The following is a 16880-nucleotide window of genomic DNA, read 5'->3' on the forward strand; positions in this document are numbered from 1 at the left end:
CTTCGGGGTTCACGCGAATCAAATTCCCAAACCCACTTCCGGGTAGGCTGTAGAAAGAAACTTAAGGAGCCAAAATGAGTACGAATGGAAGAAAGCTTTACTTAGTGTTTAAGTCTATTAAAAACCAGTTTAAACGTTTAACGAAGGTCTGTACTGTACCTATAAAACAGGTGCAGCGACCGCGGGCCTCACTCCCATGCCAGAGCCTGGGAGACAACTCGGCCTCCTGGAGATAGGAGACTTAGGCCTAGCTGTGTCTCAGCTGGCCCGAAGCCCCAGTAGAGAGAGAGGCTAGGAGGAGGCAATTTTGTGTTTGCGAAGGGGTGTCTCTGACTAGACTCTGCATCTTCTAACCATCCGTCCACACTACACCCATAAGGGAGACGGGCGGGTCTGCAGACCCAGGGCCGTACCTTCCAGAGCCAAAAACAAAAAAACATCTGCATGATGCTGGGGAGAGTAGCAATGAGGGTTCTTGACAGGTAAACTGGACAAGCAGGATTGTGACACAGTTCCTTCCCAGACGATTTCACTCAAAGTTTCAGGAGCAGGAACACCTTTGTATGGGAACGCAGCCAGCAGACATCTCAGAGTGCCTGAACGGGCTCCTCAGAGCCACCTTGCCTGGCTGCTGAAGGCAGGGCACAGGAAGGGTTTCTGTTGACTTAGAAAAGCTACAGCCCACCCAGGGCACAGACCAGGACGTACGTGGAGAGGGCAGCCAAGAGCAACAACAACAACAACAAATCCTCTCTATTGGCTAGAAATAGGTCCTACCTAGAAACCCCTGTCACAAACAAATGCAAGTTCCCTGACGTCGGTCCTTCATGATGATATGCCAGACAGCTTCTGGGGTTTAAATGCACACAGCTTTCCTGTGATAGAAAATAGGGTTGCAGAACCTTGTGTGCAGGCCAGGGGCAGGACAGGCCCACTTCTTTCATTTCATAAACACCCCAAGAGGGGCCAGCCTACCACAGAGTGCAGAGACTTAGGGCTGTCTGAGTGCTACATAAATCATCTTTCCTCTGCAGGCATACGGAAGGATCTGGAATTTAGAGAAGGTATCAAAAGCAACCTTAGAAATGAGTAAACTTTTAACTCCTGAAGAAAACTCAGCTGGGAAGCTAGTGGCTCATGCCTGCAATCCTAGCTACCCAGGAGGCTGAGATCCGAGGATCGAGGTTCAAAGCCAGCTGGAGCAGAAAAGTCTGTGAGACTCTTTATCTCCAATTAACCACCAAAAAGTGGAGCTGTGGCTCAAGTGGTACAGCACCAACCTTATGTGAAAAAGCCAAGTGAAAGCTTGAGGCCCAAAGCTCAAGCTTTAGTACCAACACAAAGAAAAAGAAAAAGAAAAAAAAAGCAAGCGAGCAAGCAAGCTGGGCTCCAGTGTCCTAACCAGCAGGACACAGCCACAACTTGGAAGGTCCAGCCAGGTTCAGGGCCTGTCCTGTTGCTCATGCTCTGGCTGGCTACCCTGCACCCTCTGCTGCCACCTCTGCCTCAGCTCCATGATCTCCTGGCCATACCAGTTGTGCAGTGTAGAGAAGCAGGAGGTCTCAGGGGACACAGGGCTCTGCCCTCTGCTTAGGAGGAGGCTGGCAGGGCCCTGCAACTCCCACTCTGCCAAATCCCACCCTGCTGGCCGGCTGCCCACTTCTCTCATGAAGCACCCAGGGCTGTGGTCCCTGGGGAGAAAGTGGCCATTCTCCCAGGCTGGAGAAGAGCGGTCCGGAGCCTGTGGCTTTCGGTGACTGGCAATGACCTTCCAGGATGTAGAGCGATGCAAGGCCAGGCTCTGGCGGGCATCCTGCAGCTGGCTCTCCAGCTCTCGTACCACCAGACGCATGTAGCCAAAGCTGGCACGGGACAGGGCCTTCACCCAGGCCTCCTGGGCTGCCTGCCCATCTGCTGCCAGCAGGTGTGGGCGCACACCAGGGGCATCAAAGCGGATGGCGAAGGCAAACTCCTCAGGCACAGGAGCCTCCGCCAACTCCACTGTGCAGCCCTCCAGCACCACCAGGCTGAGGGGGGCCCGGCCCTCAGGACTCTCAAAGGAGAACAGCAAGTTGCCCTTGAGGACAAACCAGCATCTTCGGCCAGTGCCACTGGGAGTGGGTGGAGTTCCTGGACCCCCCCAAGTACGCAGGAAGCCGGTATGGTCTGCCGGGGCGTCGCTGAGCGCATAGTGGGCCACACTCCTCTTGTTCAGCTTCATGATCCCGTAAGAACTGCAAGGCAGAGAGAAGTGGCAGCGGGTTAGAGAGGGAGGTGGCCCCTAGCGGGGAAGGGGCTGGCTCTGCAGGGACCCGGGCTGCTCTGGGGGTACCTCCAGGTTTGCTGTGACACACCCTGAGCCTCTGAGTTTTCATCTGTGAAGGGGGACAGTCTCCACTGGCCTTTCTCTAAAGGGATGCTGTCAGACCCATGCAAAAGTCTGGGTATTTGAGACTCAGAGGAAAGAAATAATGATTATCAAAACAAGAGGCTTGAAAGCCAGGCACTGTGATCCTAGCTATTTAGGAGGCTGAGATCTGAAGATCGAGGTTCAAAACCACCCTGGGCCGGAAAGACTGTGAAACTTTTTTTTGTTTTTTATTTTGGCTGGCCAAGGAGCCTGAACTCTGGGCCTGGGCGCTGTCCCTCAGCTCTTCAGCTCAAGGCTAGCGCTCTACCACTTGAGCCACAGCGCCCCTTCCGGCTTTCTCTGCTTATATGGTGCTGAGGAATCGAACTCAGGGCCTCATGCATGCAAGGCAAGCACTCTACCACTGAGCCACCTTCCCAGCCCGGTGTAAAACTCTTATTTCCAATTAACCACCAACAAAGCCAGAAGTGCAGTCATGGCTCAAGTGGTAGAGAGCTAGCCTTGTGTACACACACACACACACACACACACACACACACACACACACACACACACACACTTCAGATTTCAAGCCAATAAATGCAGGTAGGACAGGACAGGGAGAAAGGTCAGATGGAAACATACTTGGCAAACAAGAGCGTGACACACAGGAGAGCACGGATGCCACACCAGAGCACACCGTCACAGCCGCTGACCAAGGCTCATCTCCGGCACTTCACTGACCGGTCCTCCTCCCCTGTGCCAAACTGTCAGCCCAGCACTGAAGGGGCACAACACGTGGTCAGGGAGCAGCCCTCTTGGTCCTGGGGGAGGCGGGGGTCTTGGCTACAAAGCCCTTACCCGCAGAGCTTTGGGGAGAAGGGCGGACCTGGAACCCAGGAAACCTACAAAACAATCGCCCAAAGCATGAGAACTCCTACTCAGCCCTCGGGACCCAGCGGAACAGCCCCTGACCCCCCCCCCGACCCCCCAGCCGCCCTCCCTCCGCACACCCCGGCTCCCGGCCGGTGCGGGGCCCGTGGATTTCCTCCTCAGTCCGCCACGCAGCGCTCGGCGGGCCTTGGGCCCTCGGGGCCTGGCCTGGGCACCCCGGGTCACCCCCACAGCCAGTGGGGGGCTGGGCGGGGGGGGCTCAGGAAATACGGGCTGAATTCGTGCGGATGCCTCCGACAAAGCAAAGCATTAAAGCCCGAGGGCACAGCAGCGCAGGGCCCGGGCGGCCGCCCGGGACCCCCCCAGGCCCCCGCGGCCCGGCCTGGCGGCAGGGCGGGGACCGCACCGGGCCTCGGCCCCCAGGCCTCCCCCGCGCGCCCGGCCTCCGCGCCCGGCCCCGCGCGGCGCTTCCCGCCACGTCCCCGCGGCCACGCCCTCCCCGGGCCGCCGCCGCCCGCCCGCTCCCGCTCCCGCCCCCCGCCGCCGCCCGCCCGGCCCGCACTCACCTCCCGCCGCCCCGCGCGGCCCGCGCCCTCCGCCCCCCGCCCCGGACCCTGCGCCTCCGCCCGGGCCTCGAGCGTGGCCGCGGGGAGCCGGGAGCAGACCTCGCCCGGGCGGCTCGAGTTACCGCCCGGCCCCACCCCGCCCAGTGCTCTCTCCCGCCGCGGATCTTTTGCCTTTTGCAAAGCCAGTTTGGGATCCACCCCACACCCCAGGGAAACTGAGGCCCGGGACTGTGTGGCTCTGCCCGAGCCTCGGAGCTCGTCCATGCCAGGGTGGCCTTGAACCCAGGGCCCAGAGGTGAGGTCAGGCGGGCTGCTCCACCGGGTCTCCCACCCGAGCCCTTCTGCCCCTTAGTTCCCCGCCCCCCCCTCCCCCGTTCCCGGCCAAGCTAAGGAAGGCCTCAGCTCCAGCTCCCAAGGGCAGCTCCTACACTGCCTGCAAAGCCCTTCCCGGATTCTGCAGGTCTCGGCCAGTGCAGGTCATTCGTTTCTGCTCGCACCTCTCCAGCGGGTCTGCAACCCACGGTGGGCCCCAGACCCTGCCTGGAGGCGTTGCCTACAGGACCCCAAAAACCCGGTTCCCAGAGGCCCCTAGACGCCTCGTGAGCCCAGAGGCCTGCGGTGAACTTGTGGCTTGTCACCTCTGCCTTTGCAGTTCCTGCAACCTAGAGGGGCCTGGCTTCCAGCTCTACCCCAGCCTCGACCTCCGTGTCCTTCCCACCACTGAATTCTCAGACGCCCCCCACCCCACCCCAACACCTGGCCATGGAGACCCCAGGTTTCTGCGGCTGGTTTGGGTTATATTTTCATTGTGGCATAGTGCTGACCATCACAGAAACTCACCATACAGCCCACCCTTATTTTGTTTTTTGTTTTTTCTGTCAGTACTGAGGCACAGGCCTCTTGCTCTGATTTGGCTTTTCTGCTCAAAGCTGGCTTCTCTACCACTTGAGCCAACACCTCCACTTCCAGCTTTTTGGTGGTTAATTAGAGATAAGTCTCACAGATTTGCCTGCTGGGGCTGGCTTCAAACCTCCATCTGCAAATATCAGCCTTGGAATAGCTAAAATGACAGGCGCAAGCCGCCAGTGTTCAGAAGCTTTCTTGTGTCTCCTTCACTAAATTTAATTAATCATATACTATAGATCATGATGACAATTTGCCTTGTGAAAGTGAAAATGTGTTTGTGACTAAGTGTCACTTTTCCACAATACTGTGAAATATAGGTAATCACCTAATCTCAAAGAAAAAAAGTGAAAAAATAATGGTACACACTCTAGTAAAGTGACAGAAGGTAGTGATTGTGCAGGAAAATCGCAGAGTAAGGGAGGCCAGTTGTTGTGCGGTCAGGAGATTGCAGCTTTAAACAGAATGGGCGAAGCCTGGCGCTGGTGGCTCACGCCTGTAATCCTAGCTACTCAGGAGGCTGAGATCTGAGGATCGCGGAGACTCCTATCTCCAATAAACCACCAGAAAACCGGAAGTGGCGCTGTAGCTCAAGTGGTAGAGCGCTCACCTTGGGCTGAAGAGCTGAGGGACAGCGCCCAGGCCCAGAGTTCAAGCCCCACGACCGACAAAAAACAAACAAACAAACAAACAGAATGGGCGAAGTAGTCCGTATGGAGAAGGGACCACTTGGCAAATATTTGCAAGCGATAAATGAGTCAGTTAAACCTAGATCTAGAAGGTTCCAGGCAAAGGGAATAGCGGGAGGCCTGTTGTGTTTGAGGAGCGATCTGAGCTGGACTTTCAAGGATTCCTCGCCAGCAGAGTAAAGAATTGATGCAAAAGGCAGCTCAGGGAAGGAGCTGCTGTCACAGCGCAGGAGAGACGCGAGGGGATCTGCAGAGCAGTGAGAGACAGCCAGTTCACCGTGGAGTTCAAAGGTGGAAGGGATTCTGGGCGCTGGTGGCTCACACCCGTAGTCCTAGCCACCCAGGAGGCTGAGCCCTGAGGATCAGGGTTCTAAGCCAGCCAGGGCAGGAACACCGGTGAGCTCTCATCTTCCATTGATCCACCCAAAAGCCAGAAGTGGAGCTGTGGTTCCAGTGGTAGAGCTCCAGTCTTGAATGGATAACGCTAAGAACAGGGCCCTAGTTCACGCCACAGCACCACAAGAAGAGAGGGATGAGAAAAATGCGAGGGGTGTCATTACCTGGAAAGTGCCAGCTTGGTTTGAGATCTGGCAGCTCTCAAGTGAAGGTGTGTCTGGCACTTAGATGCCAGGAAAGAAGGAACTGTCAGGGGTCCTTGGGGCTCAGAGGGGGAAGGAAAGTCTCCGTTTTCTTTCACCCATTCCTTCTCCCAGCGGTGCGTTTTCAGGTCCACGATCATGTTCCAGGGCATCCCTTCATTTCCTCTTACAGTCCGGGAGAGGCCCAGGCACAGCGCGAACCACCTTCCGAGCCGAGCGAGAGGGGCGGGGCGTGAAGAGGCTCCGCCCCCTAGAGGGTGGGGCGTCGCGTTGCTAGGGGAATTCTGATAGGTTGTGCTGGAGTCCCGGAGGCCCCGCCCCCGTGGAACGCGATAGGAGAATCAGTTGACTGGAACAGCGGAGGGTCGCGGAGGCGGAGGCAGGCGCGGGGGCCGGGCGCGCGGCGGGGCTGAGCGAGCGGGAGGTGAGTGCGGCGGCCGGGGACCCGGGGCCGGAGCCGGGGCGCTGGGCCGAGGGCGAGGACCCGGATCCGGACGGAAGCCGGGTGCCTGCGCGGCTCCGGCCTGGCACTCCGCCGGCCCGGGCGCTCGGGCTGGAGGTCCGCCGGCCCAGACACCCCGTGAGGTGTCCCCGAAGGGGCAGCCCAGGCCCCCGAGAGCGGGATCCGGGCCGAGGTGAAGGGCAGCGGGGGCCGGGTAGCCGCCGCCCTCGTCCTCCTAACGGCTTCTCCCTTCCAGACGCTGACGCAGAACGCCGGGAGGAGCCAAGCCGTCCGGAGCCGCGGGCCGCACAGCCATGCTGCTGAGGACAGGTGCCTCCCCGGGGTGGCTTCGGGAGAGAGTTCCACCCTGTGGTGCCACCCTTCTCTCCTGGCCTCTTTTTATTTTGGGAACTGGCCTAGGAAAGGCACCCAGGAATCCCTTCCATGTTTCGACCTCATCAAGGGCGCCGTCTTAGGTGCTGAGCGCAGCCCCATAAGGCGGGGATGGAAACTGAAGCCCAACAGGGGAAAAAAGCAAGGGGCTGCATGCAAGGCCTCCTGGGGGGCCACAGAGGCCCTGATGCGGGTAAAGAGCCAAGAGCCCCAAGACCTAGGAGTGTACTTAGTGCCATGCTCTGTGCCATTACTTACTGCTCTGTGCTTGTCAACCTAGTCAGTGCTTTGCAGGAAGTGTCCATTCCCCCCAGAACACGGGAATCTGGTTCCCCGAGTGTGCAACCTACCTTTGCAGGGCTGTGGGTGAGATGAGGGGCACGGCGGTGGGAACCACTCACAGCCCCCACCCTACCCCAGTGCTCTTGCTGACCCTGATGGCCCAAGTGCTGATGCTGGAGAATGGCCTCCTGCGGACTCCTCCCATGGGCTGGCTAGCCTGGGAACGCTTCCGATGCAACATTGACTGTGATGAGGACCCAAATAACTGCATTAGGTAAGGGGCACCCCCACCTGACAGACACAGCCTTGCCCAGAGTGGAGGAGGGTGAGCTAGCAGAGGGGACAAGGTCTAAAACGCTCAGCCTCGTGATCTGCTCAAGGCCTCTGTGGGGCAGGACCTTGCAGTGGACCTGGCCCCTGAGATCATTGAAAAGGGATAACCAGAAAGCCCAGGTAGGCCCCACAGGCTGCTTTTGGCTCCTGGCACCATCTTTGGGGGTCATTCACATTTGATAGCTGGCTTGGTCCTCAGCTGCTAGCAGGGTCATGCAATTTACAGTAGGATTCACACTCAGAGCTGAGGGAAGAGCAGGGATGAAGGCCACACTGGGCCACTGAGCTGCCCTATTCCCCTGCCTCTTGCCAGTGAGAAGCTCTTCATGGAGATGGCTGATCGGCTGGCCCAGGATGGATGGCGGGACCTGGGCTATGTGTACCTCAACATTGATGACTGCTGGATTGGTGGGCGCGATGTCCAGGGCTTCCTGGTGCCTGATTCCAAGCGCTTCCCCCATGGCATTGACTTCCTGGCTGATTATGTGAGCCCCCAGCCCCTGGCCTGAGGACCACGCCATCCCTTTCCCTTCAGTCTTGGGGTTTGTGTATGCCATCCCTGCTTAAGAACTGTAACTGTTTGGTGGTGAGAAGTGACAAATGAACATTTGCTTTTGGCCCATAGAGAGGAGAGGAAGGGGCGGGGGAGTGGGGGGAGAGAACCACCAGGAAAATCCCCTGGAAGACTCGGCTAGTTCTTAAGCTGATCCAGAAAGGGGGCCTTTGAGGCAGAAACAAAGGCCTTGGGACCAGACAGCAAGAGGGGATGGAATGTATGCTGAGGGAGGCAGGCTGGGACCTCACTCATTTTGTGGTTTGCTGGTAGGGGAGCTTAAAATCAGCCCTCATATGTGCTCAGCTTGCATGCTTGGTCCTCTACAACTTGAGCCATAGCTCCAGTCCAGATCTTTGCTGGTTATTTTGAAGAGAGAGTCTGGTGGCCTTTTTTTTTTTTTTTTTTTTTTTTGTGCCAGTTGTGGGGCTTCAACTCTGGGCCTGGGCACTGTCCCTCAGCTCTTCAGCTCAAGACCAGCGCTCTACCACTTGAGCTACAGGTCCACTTCAGGTTTTCTAGTGGCTTATTGGAGATAGGAGGCTCATGGTCTTTCCTGCCCGGGCTAGCTTTGAACCGCAATCCTCAGATCTCAGCCTCCTGAGTAGCTAGGGTGACAGGTGTGAGCCACCAGGGCCCGGCTCTGGTGGCCTTTTCTGTCCAGGGTTGGCTTCAAACCTTCACCTTCCCTTCTGAGTAAGTAGGCAGGAGCTACCAGTGCCGGACAAAGTGTATTTTTGTTTGGTTTTTGTTTTTTCAGTTGTGGGGCTTGAGCTCAGGGCCTGGGTGCTGTCCCTGAGCCTCTATGTGCTCAAGGTTAGGTTCTACCACTTGAGCCTCAACACTACTTCTGGTTTTGAATGGTTAATTAATTGGAGATGAGTCTCACGGGGACTATCTGCCTGGGCTGGCTTCAAAGTGAGATCCTCAGATTTCAGCCTTCTGAGTAGCCACCGGCGCCCGGCTTGAGCCGAAGTTTTAATGGGCCCTGATAAGACATGTCTGGGAGGAGGCTCCCTGGGGTCCCACTTGACCACCATATCCTCAACCCCCTACAGGCTCATTCCCTGGGTCTGAAGCTGGGCATCTATGCGGACATAGGCAACCTTACCTGCATGGGCTACCCTGGCACCACACTAGACAAGATAGAGCAGGATGCTCAAACCTTCGCCGACTGGGAGGTAGACATGCTGAAGTTGGATGGCTGCTTTTCCACCTCCCAGGAACGGGCCGAGGGTGAGTTCCACAGCTTGCGTCGGTCTGTCGGATAGATCAGGCCGTGGCCATGGGAGCTTGGTTTGTCTGTGCATTCTCCAGCCATAGCTGTCCCCAACTCCCCTCACCCAGAAGCTGGAGATTGGGGCCCCAGGCTTCACAAAGACAAGGTGACACCACACCTGCCTCCTTGAGGCCTGGTTGAGCTCAGGGTACAGGAGGGCCACTTCTTCTTTGGGGCCTCAGGTTACACATATTTGGTGGGAAAAGGTCCCAGACTTGTCTCTCCTGTACCTGCTTAGTCCTCAAATTGGGCTTTCTCCAGGGTACCCCAAGATGGCTGCCGCCCTGAATGCCACGGGCCGCCCCATTGCCTTCTCCTGCAGCTGGCCAGCCTACGAAGGGGGCCTCCCCCCCAGGGTAAGCCATTTTGTGTACCTGCCTGCCAGGGCTCCCTACACTTGGGCCTCCTTGCCCCCTACGTGCCAGGCCTCCGGGAGGCAGCCACCAGAGCCAGGATGCTCACTTATAGCTAGCTAGGGACAGGGCTGTGGCACACTAAAGGGAGCTCCTGCTGTCCCAGAGTCTCCAAGGTGGCCTCTTTGTTGTGTGGATGAATGGCATCCAAAGCAGGAAGGCTGTGGGCATGAGCACAGTGTCATGCAGTGGTCAGAGTCCTAGGTTGTACCAGGTAGACGAAGAGATGATGGCAGCTAGGCGGTGCCACAGAAGGAAGCACAAGCACCTCCCTAGGGGATACCTCCCGCCCCCAGATGTCAGGGAGATGGCAGCAGGTGGGAACTCCTGCTGAGGAAATGGGGGGAGCATGTGCATGGGGTGAGGGCTATGTGTGCACCAGCCATGGCAAGCAAAGGCATAGACAGCCCCATAACAGGCCCTTCCCCCCAGGGTTCTTGTTACCATACAAACTTGAGGGTCTGTTCCTGCTCCCCTTCCCAGTCCAAGTGGCTTCTGGGCAGCAGGGTGACACGCGGCCTCTGCCTTCCCCAATATCCAGGTTGACTACGAACTGCTGACCAACACCTGCAACTTCTGGCGTAACTATGACGACATCCAGGACTCCTGGAAGAGCGTGCTTTCCATCCTGGACTGGTTTGTGAGCCATCAGAATATTCTGCAGCCAGTGGCTGGCCCCGGACACTGGAATGACCCCGACATGGTACCAGCTTGAAAAGGGGCTGCCCCTAATCCACCGTCTCTGCCAACCCCGTGCCCTGCTGTCCTGTGCTCCCCTTCCAGGCTTCATGTCATTCAGGACCTGTCAGACTCCACCTTCCTTTTGCCTGAGAATATTCAGGAAAAGGATCTGGGAATGCCCATTGTTAACTGCCTCCCTGGTCATTCTGATGTTTTTCAAAGCCTGGGAGCCCTGATGGTAGCCCACTCCTGCAGAGGAAGCTGTGTCCGCAGGCTGAAGACCTCGGCAGTTGTGTGTTGTTTGGCCCTTCTCAATACCTTTCGGTCATCTGCCTTCTAGTACCTTGCACCTTGTGTCAGGCGAAGTCCATATAGACCTGCCCAGTCCCCAGGCACAAGGGCAACTCAGTCCTGCTTCCAGTCTTATCTCAGTCCTACCTAGTGACTTTTTTCCTCTTTTACTTGCATTGTTTCTCTTTATTATTATCTGTGCCAATACTGGGGTACTCAGGGCTTGGGAGCTGTCCCTTGGCTTCTTCACTCAGGGCTAGCACTCTACCACTTGAGCCATACCTCTACTTCTGGCTTCTAAACTTTCCTGCCCAGGCTGGCTTTCAGCTTCAGTCCTCAGATCTCAGCCTCCTGAATAACTAGGATTACAGACATGAGCCACCAGCATGCTGGTAAGACTTCTTCTGCCCCTTTGAATTTCCATGTTGTTTATCGCTGACCCATTGCAAAGGGATCAGTGGTGCTTAAATCTCTGGAGAGCTTTCCTGCCGTCATCTCTGAGTGTCAGAAGTTTCAGCTTGTGGGACTTTTTTTCAGTACTTGAAAAATCCTTGGAGCCTACAGCTTAGACGGGCATGGTGGCTCAAGCCTGCAAGTCCAGCTACTCTGGAGGTAGAGGCAAGAGATTCCCAAATGCAGGGCAGTCCAGGAGAGCTGAGTGAGACTGGGACATAGTTCAAGAGGTAACTCTACCTTGCCTGAGGCCCTGGGTTTTTTTTTAAATTTTTTATTATGATTAAGTAATTACATAAATTTCACAAACTTCATAGTATTGTGAGATGTGACACTTAAAGTCACAAACACATTCTAACCTTCATGAGGCAAACTGTCATTACTGTAAGTAAACTCAGTAACTTACTCTTCATCTTGTAAGGCTATAGGAAGCTACTGTTGATTCCAATGCATCCCTCCTTCCCCTTTGCTGGTTAATTGGCAATAAGAGTCTTTCAGATTGGTTTGCCTGGGCTGGCTTCAAAACTTGATCCTCAGTACTCAGGATTACTCCTGAGTAATTAGGATTACAGAAGTGAGCCTTCAGTGCCCAGCTAGGAAGCAAACTGCATCATGAAGTATACTATTGGAGCCCTGGTTTTGTAATAGCCAATAATGAGACCTGGTCTAAAACATCAATCCATCCTATCCTTAGGACAGTGATCTGTTTGGCAAGTATACTCAATTCTGGCCATCCTAAGAATTTCTATGGACTGAAGCTGAGTGTGGTAGCTCAAGCCAGCAATCCTGCTTACTTGGGAGGTGGAGATTAAGGATTTGGGCTTAAGGCCTGCCCATAAAAGTTCTGAGACTCCATCTCAATTAAGGCCTGGGAGTGGTGGTGTGTACCTGTCATCTTGGCTAGGAGGGACAGGGAGCACAGGGCTGGATGCAGTAGTACAACCTGTCATCTCTAATCATATGGAGGAAGGCGCAGATAGGATTTCAGCCAAGCTGGCCCAGGCATAGGTAATACTAGACTTAGAAAATAACCAAGGCAAAAAAGGGGCTGGAAGTGTGGCTCAAACGGTAGAGTGCCTGCCTAGCAAGCATGAGGTTCTGGAGTTCAGTACTCATTACTGCCAAATAAATAAGATTATGGTGGACTGTGTGGATTTTTCTCACAATCAAGGTCAAGTCCAGCTGGACTGATCTCTGAGGGCTCTCCTTGTCCTCACACAGGGTGTTTGTGAAAAGGAGCAAGACCTCGCTTCTTACGTTATTTATATTTTTAGTAGAAAGCTGAACTCAGCTTCAAGCTTTCATGTGAGTGTCGGTCCTGGGGCTTGAACTCAAGGCCTGGGTGGTGTCCCTGAGCTTTTTTGCTCAAGGCTCTACCACTTGAGCCACAGCTCCACTTCCAACTTTTTGCTGGTTAAGACAAGATTCTCTTGGACCTTGCTGCCCAAGCGGGCTTTGAACCACAATCCTCAGCTCTCAGTCTTTTGAGTAACTAGAATTGCAAGCATGAATCCACAGGTACCCAGCTGGCCCTGTGCTCTTGAGGGGGAAAAGGCTGATGCTCAGATGAAAAGTAACTTGCTCACCCCAAGGCCACATGGCGTTGGCAAGCCAGGCCCTCACATGTGCCATCGCTCCCAGAGCTGTGGCCACATGTTGGGCTCTGATCCTGGTGCCCACCGCCCAGGAGACAGTGTCAACACTTGCTTTCTTCTCCTGCAGCTGCTCATTGGAAACTTTGGCCTCAGCTTTGAGCAAGCCCAAGCCCAGATGGCTCTGTGGACTATATTGGCAGCCCCGCTCTTCATGTCCAACGACCTGCGAACCATCTCCCCTCAGAACATCGACATTCTGCAGAATCCACTCATGATCAAGATCAATCAGGACCCCTTAGGCATCCAGGGGCGCAGGATTGTTAAGGTACTGGAGCCCGAGCTCTCCTGACAGCGAAGTTGCTGATATGGAGGACCTGGGTAGGGGGCCCTAAGTCTCTTCCTAACTACATGCACTTAAAGGCTCTGCTAGGAGCTGCTGCAACTTCCCCCTTCCTTCCTGGGGAGAGCAGGGACAGAGTAGGACAGCACACACAAGCAGAGAGGAGATGTGTCGCCATACAAGTGCAGGGTGCAAATGGGAGGCACAGGGCTTCTGCAGAGAGTGAGAAGGCTTCCCTCTGAAGTTTAATAAATTATCTTGGCCGAAGACTCTTACTATTATTTCTGCTGCTACTACTGAACACTTATGATGTGCTGGGGATTCTAAATGTATTTTCTCAGCAAAGTAGTTACTCTCCATTTTACAAATGAGGAGACAAAGTTGCAGAATCTAAATAGCTTTATCTCAAGTTGAAATGACTTCGTGTCACCTCAACGTCTGCTCAAATCCTTGACTAGTTAAAAAAAACTAACTCTTCTGTACATTTTAATAACCATAAAGTAATATTTTTTGAAAGTCTGAAACCAGGCACCAGTGGCTCAAACTTGTAATCCTAGCTACTCAGGATGCTGAGGTCTCAGGATCACAGTTGAAAGCCAGACCAGGCAGGAAAGTCTATGAGATTCTTACTTCCAATTAACCACCAAAAACCCATAGTGGTGCTGTGGTTCTAAGTGGCAAAGCACTAGCCTTAAGGGTAAAAGCTCAGGGACAGCGCCCAGGCCTTGAGTTCAAGCTCCATAATCAATCCCCCCACCACCAAAAAAAAAACATCTGCAAAACTAGAGAAGGCACCTGTAGCCCTAGTGATGACCAGAAGAGACAGCTAGCCGGAGCCAAAGAAGTGGATGGTAGAGCTGGGCCTAGGCCTTCTGTTTTGTTCTCACTAGTCAAGGGCTTCCCGGGCAGCACTCACATGGGATGCTCTTGCTACTTCAGCCTTGTCATCCTGTGTGAGTTTCCGAGGCTGGGCCTCCTGCACCATTTGTGTCTGCCTCCTCCAATGGGTGTGGAGGAGTGTGTGTATCACTGAGCATCAGTGAGTCAGGGAAGATAAATTCCTGTAAGTGCTAGAAGACTGTGTAGCCAAGTTGTGGGCTGGTTGGGACAGAGCTTAAGGGAGAGTCTGGCAGAGGATTCAAGGTAGCCATCTTTCCTGCCCAGGAGAAATCCGACATTGAAGTGTACAAGCGGCCCCTTTCCCGTCAAGCTACTGCCTTGGTCTTCTTCAGCCGCAGGACAGACATGCCTTATCACTACCACTCCTCCCTCTCACGGTTCAATTATTCCGGCTCCAGGCTGTATGAGGTGAGTGCCCAGCCCCCACCTGTTTTCCCTGGGAGGGTGTTGGTCTGTAGTGTCTTTGCTCTTCGGTAGGTGCCTTCTGCAGGTACCTGTGGGGGCCCATTCTCTGCACCAGTGTTTTCCAGTCATGCAAATGGAACTACTGTGTATACACGAGCCTCCTTCGCCCCTCAGGCTCGTCCTTGCTCATAGGTCAGCCTTTGTGGCTCTGGTGTTCCTGGATGTCTGTTGCTGCCTGTGCTTGGATATCTGTCAGCTTTGCTGGTGAAGAGACTTCTGTTGGGCATTCTAGAAGCCCTGCATAGACAGGACACCCACGTGCAGGCTTTGCTAGTCCGAGGGAGGTCTCTGTATAGCTCTTCTCATGCTAGCATCTACGGTATCTCCACTGCAGGTCCAGAACGTGTTCACAGGAGAAACCATTAGTGGCCTCCAGAATAACACCAACTTCACAGTGATCATCAATCCTTCGGGGGTAGTGATGTGGTACCTGTATCCCACCAAGAACCTGGAGATATCCAAGCTGATGTCCCAGGAGTGAAGAGCTGAGACAGGTGACAGGCTGTGGCAGCCCACTGGGCCTGGACTATGGCGCGCGGGCATGCCCAGAGCAAGTGGGCAGGGTCCTCTCTCCTCCCTGGGCCATGGCGAGCTGGCATGCCGAGAGCAGGTGGGCAGGGTTCTCTCCACCCTGGGCCTGCTCCAAGACCTGACCTCATCTCACACACAAAGTGCAACTCAGGGCCAGCTTCCAGGCCCCACCCAAGTGTGGATCCTCTTGGAAACTCTGCTTGGGGCCTTCTTGGCCTCTCCTGGTCTCCACCACTCTGCAGGTATTGCTGCACAACCTGACCAGCCTCCTGAGCCCCACAGGTGGAGGGGCACCGATGCCCACCACACTCCAGCCTCTGACTTTGTGATGACTCTGAAATCAAGATTTGGAATTTTTCTAATTAGGTATAGAGATCTCAGCCCTTGCTGGAAACTCATGAATCATGTGATTAACTTTCTTACCGGGAGAAGGCCTTGCAGGCTGAAATCTCCTGGGAGTGGGGGTCGGAGAGGAGGTGTGTCGCTCCCTTCGATCACAATAAAGCTGTTCTTCAGTCAGTCGTTATGCAGGCCTTGGGCTGTGGGCTCCTAAGGACCCTTGTAGGGCACTACCCATGATGTTCATCTTACTTTACATGAAACATACATTTCCAGAATGGCCTTTTTTGTTTTTGTTTTGTCTGAGATCAGGACTGGAACTCGGTATCTGATACTTTCACTCACTGGCAGGCACTCTACCCCCAGAGGCGCGTAGCAGGTCCCCAGGGCCTGCCGCTGGTACTCTGGCCAGCAGTCTCCTGGTCTAGCATCCCAGCCTGCTCTCTCTCACTGTCTCCATTCCCAGCCTGACTACATGGAAAGTTCAGATTCTCTAGCTGTGTCTACAACCCTGGGGATTCTTTCTGTCCTGAAATCTGTTTCCTCCTCCTAAGGAAAAGGAGAAGCAGTGAGAGCAGCAGGTTCTTTTTTTTTTTTTTTTGTCAGTCGTGGGCTTGAACTCTGGGCCTGAGCGCTGTCCCTCAGCTCTTCAGCTCAAGGCGAGCGCTCTACCACTTAAGCTACAGCGCCACTTCCGGTTTTCTGGTGGTTTATTGGAGATAGGAGTCTCACGGTCTCTCCTGCCCGGGCTGGCTTTGAACCGCGATCCTCAGATCTCAGCCTCCTGAGTAGCTAGGATTACAGGCGTGAGCCACCAGCGCCCGGCTGAGCAGCAGGTTCTTGACCGCCTCCCCAAGGCTCCTACTCCCAAGCTCTTCGGTCTTCAGCTTCCTGGGGACTCCCTTCGGTATTTGGAAAGATAGTAGCAAAGCAAGTTCACTAGCTCCTATTTATACATCAGTATGGGAACACTCAGTGCTGCAGGCCCTGTACTCTGGCTATGTGGGATCTTTTGTTTTTGTTTTTTGCTTTTTTTTTTGGGGGGGGGGTTCTGGGGCTTGAACTCAGGCACTGACCCTGAGCTTTTTTTTTGCTCATGGCTAGCACTCTACCACTCAAGCCACAGCTCCATTCTGAGCTTTTATGGTAGTTAATTGGAGATAAGGTTCCAGGGACTTTCCTACCTAGGCTGGCTTTGAACAGTGATCCTCAGATCTCAGCTTCCTGAGTAGCTAGGATTACAGGTGTGAGCCACTGGTGCTCAGCTGGGACCTCATCTTGATGAGATTGTGAGGAGCCTTGTCTCCTCAGGATTGTGAGGTCCTTATGTCCAGAATAGGGTGGAAAGAACTTAGAAGTACATTTTCCAGTGTCACTTAAGATGACTAGAACTTTGCTGATTAAGTCACCACATTTGATTGGTATGTTAGAGTCACTAGAGAAAGCTCCATTCTCCACAGATGTTTGAGGCTGACACACTCAGGAAGACAGAGCCTAGCCATTCCAGGCCAGTTACTGTGGGTGCAACTGCAGCCTTGAGTCTGGGCTGCAGTGCTGTTCAAGCCACATGGAGTGGCAGCTGGTGGAGA

The 16880-nt window shown here is 54.6% G+C and overlaps 2 protein-coding genes across 3 annotated transcripts; one reads left to right on the top strand and one right to left on the bottom strand.

Annotated features, from left to right (window-relative positions):
* Positions 1-92: 92 nt before the first annotated feature.
* Positions 93-6199, bottom strand: LOC138829778 (sesquipedalian-2-like). Of its 2 annotated transcripts, none has more exons than XM_070026304.1 (3): positions 5963-6199; positions 3095-3255; positions 93-2234 (listed from the first exon to the last, which is right to left on the bottom strand). In XM_070026304.1, exon 3 carries the CDS (start codon positions 2219-2221, stop codon positions 1442-1444), a length of 780 nt encoding a protein of 259 aa, XP_069882405.1. In that variant the 5' UTR covers positions 2222-2234; positions 3095-3255; positions 5963-6199; the 3' UTR covers positions 93-1441. The 2 variants fall into 2 exon arrangements, with proteins under 2 accessions (XP_069882405.1, XP_069882404.1); XM_070026303.1 differs by having other exon boundaries at positions 2996-3255.
* A 129-nt stretch (positions 6200-6328) lies between these two features.
* LOC138829787 (alpha-N-acetylgalactosaminidase) lies at positions 6329-15471 on the top strand. Its single transcript, XM_070026316.1, has 10 exons — positions 6329-6425; positions 6700-6773; positions 7257-7392; positions 7765-7936; positions 9063-9240; positions 9545-9639; positions 10238-10399; positions 12844-13041; positions 14221-14364; positions 14756-15471. Exons 2-10 carry the CDS (start codon positions 6758-6760, stop codon positions 14900-14902), a joined length of 1248 nt encoding a protein of 415 aa, XP_069882417.1. The 5' UTR covers positions 6329-6425; positions 6700-6757; the 3' UTR covers positions 14903-15471.
* Positions 15472-16880: the final 1409 nt, after the last annotated feature.

Source organism: Dipodomys merriami, unplaced genomic scaffold (genome assembly GCF_024711535.1).
Source record: "Dipodomys merriami isolate MVZ:Mamm:240054 unplaced genomic scaffold, mDipMer1.0.p SCAF_1761, whole genome shotgun sequence".
Taxonomy (NCBI): Eukaryota; Metazoa; Chordata; class Mammalia; order Rodentia; family Heteromyidae; genus Dipodomys; species Dipodomys merriami.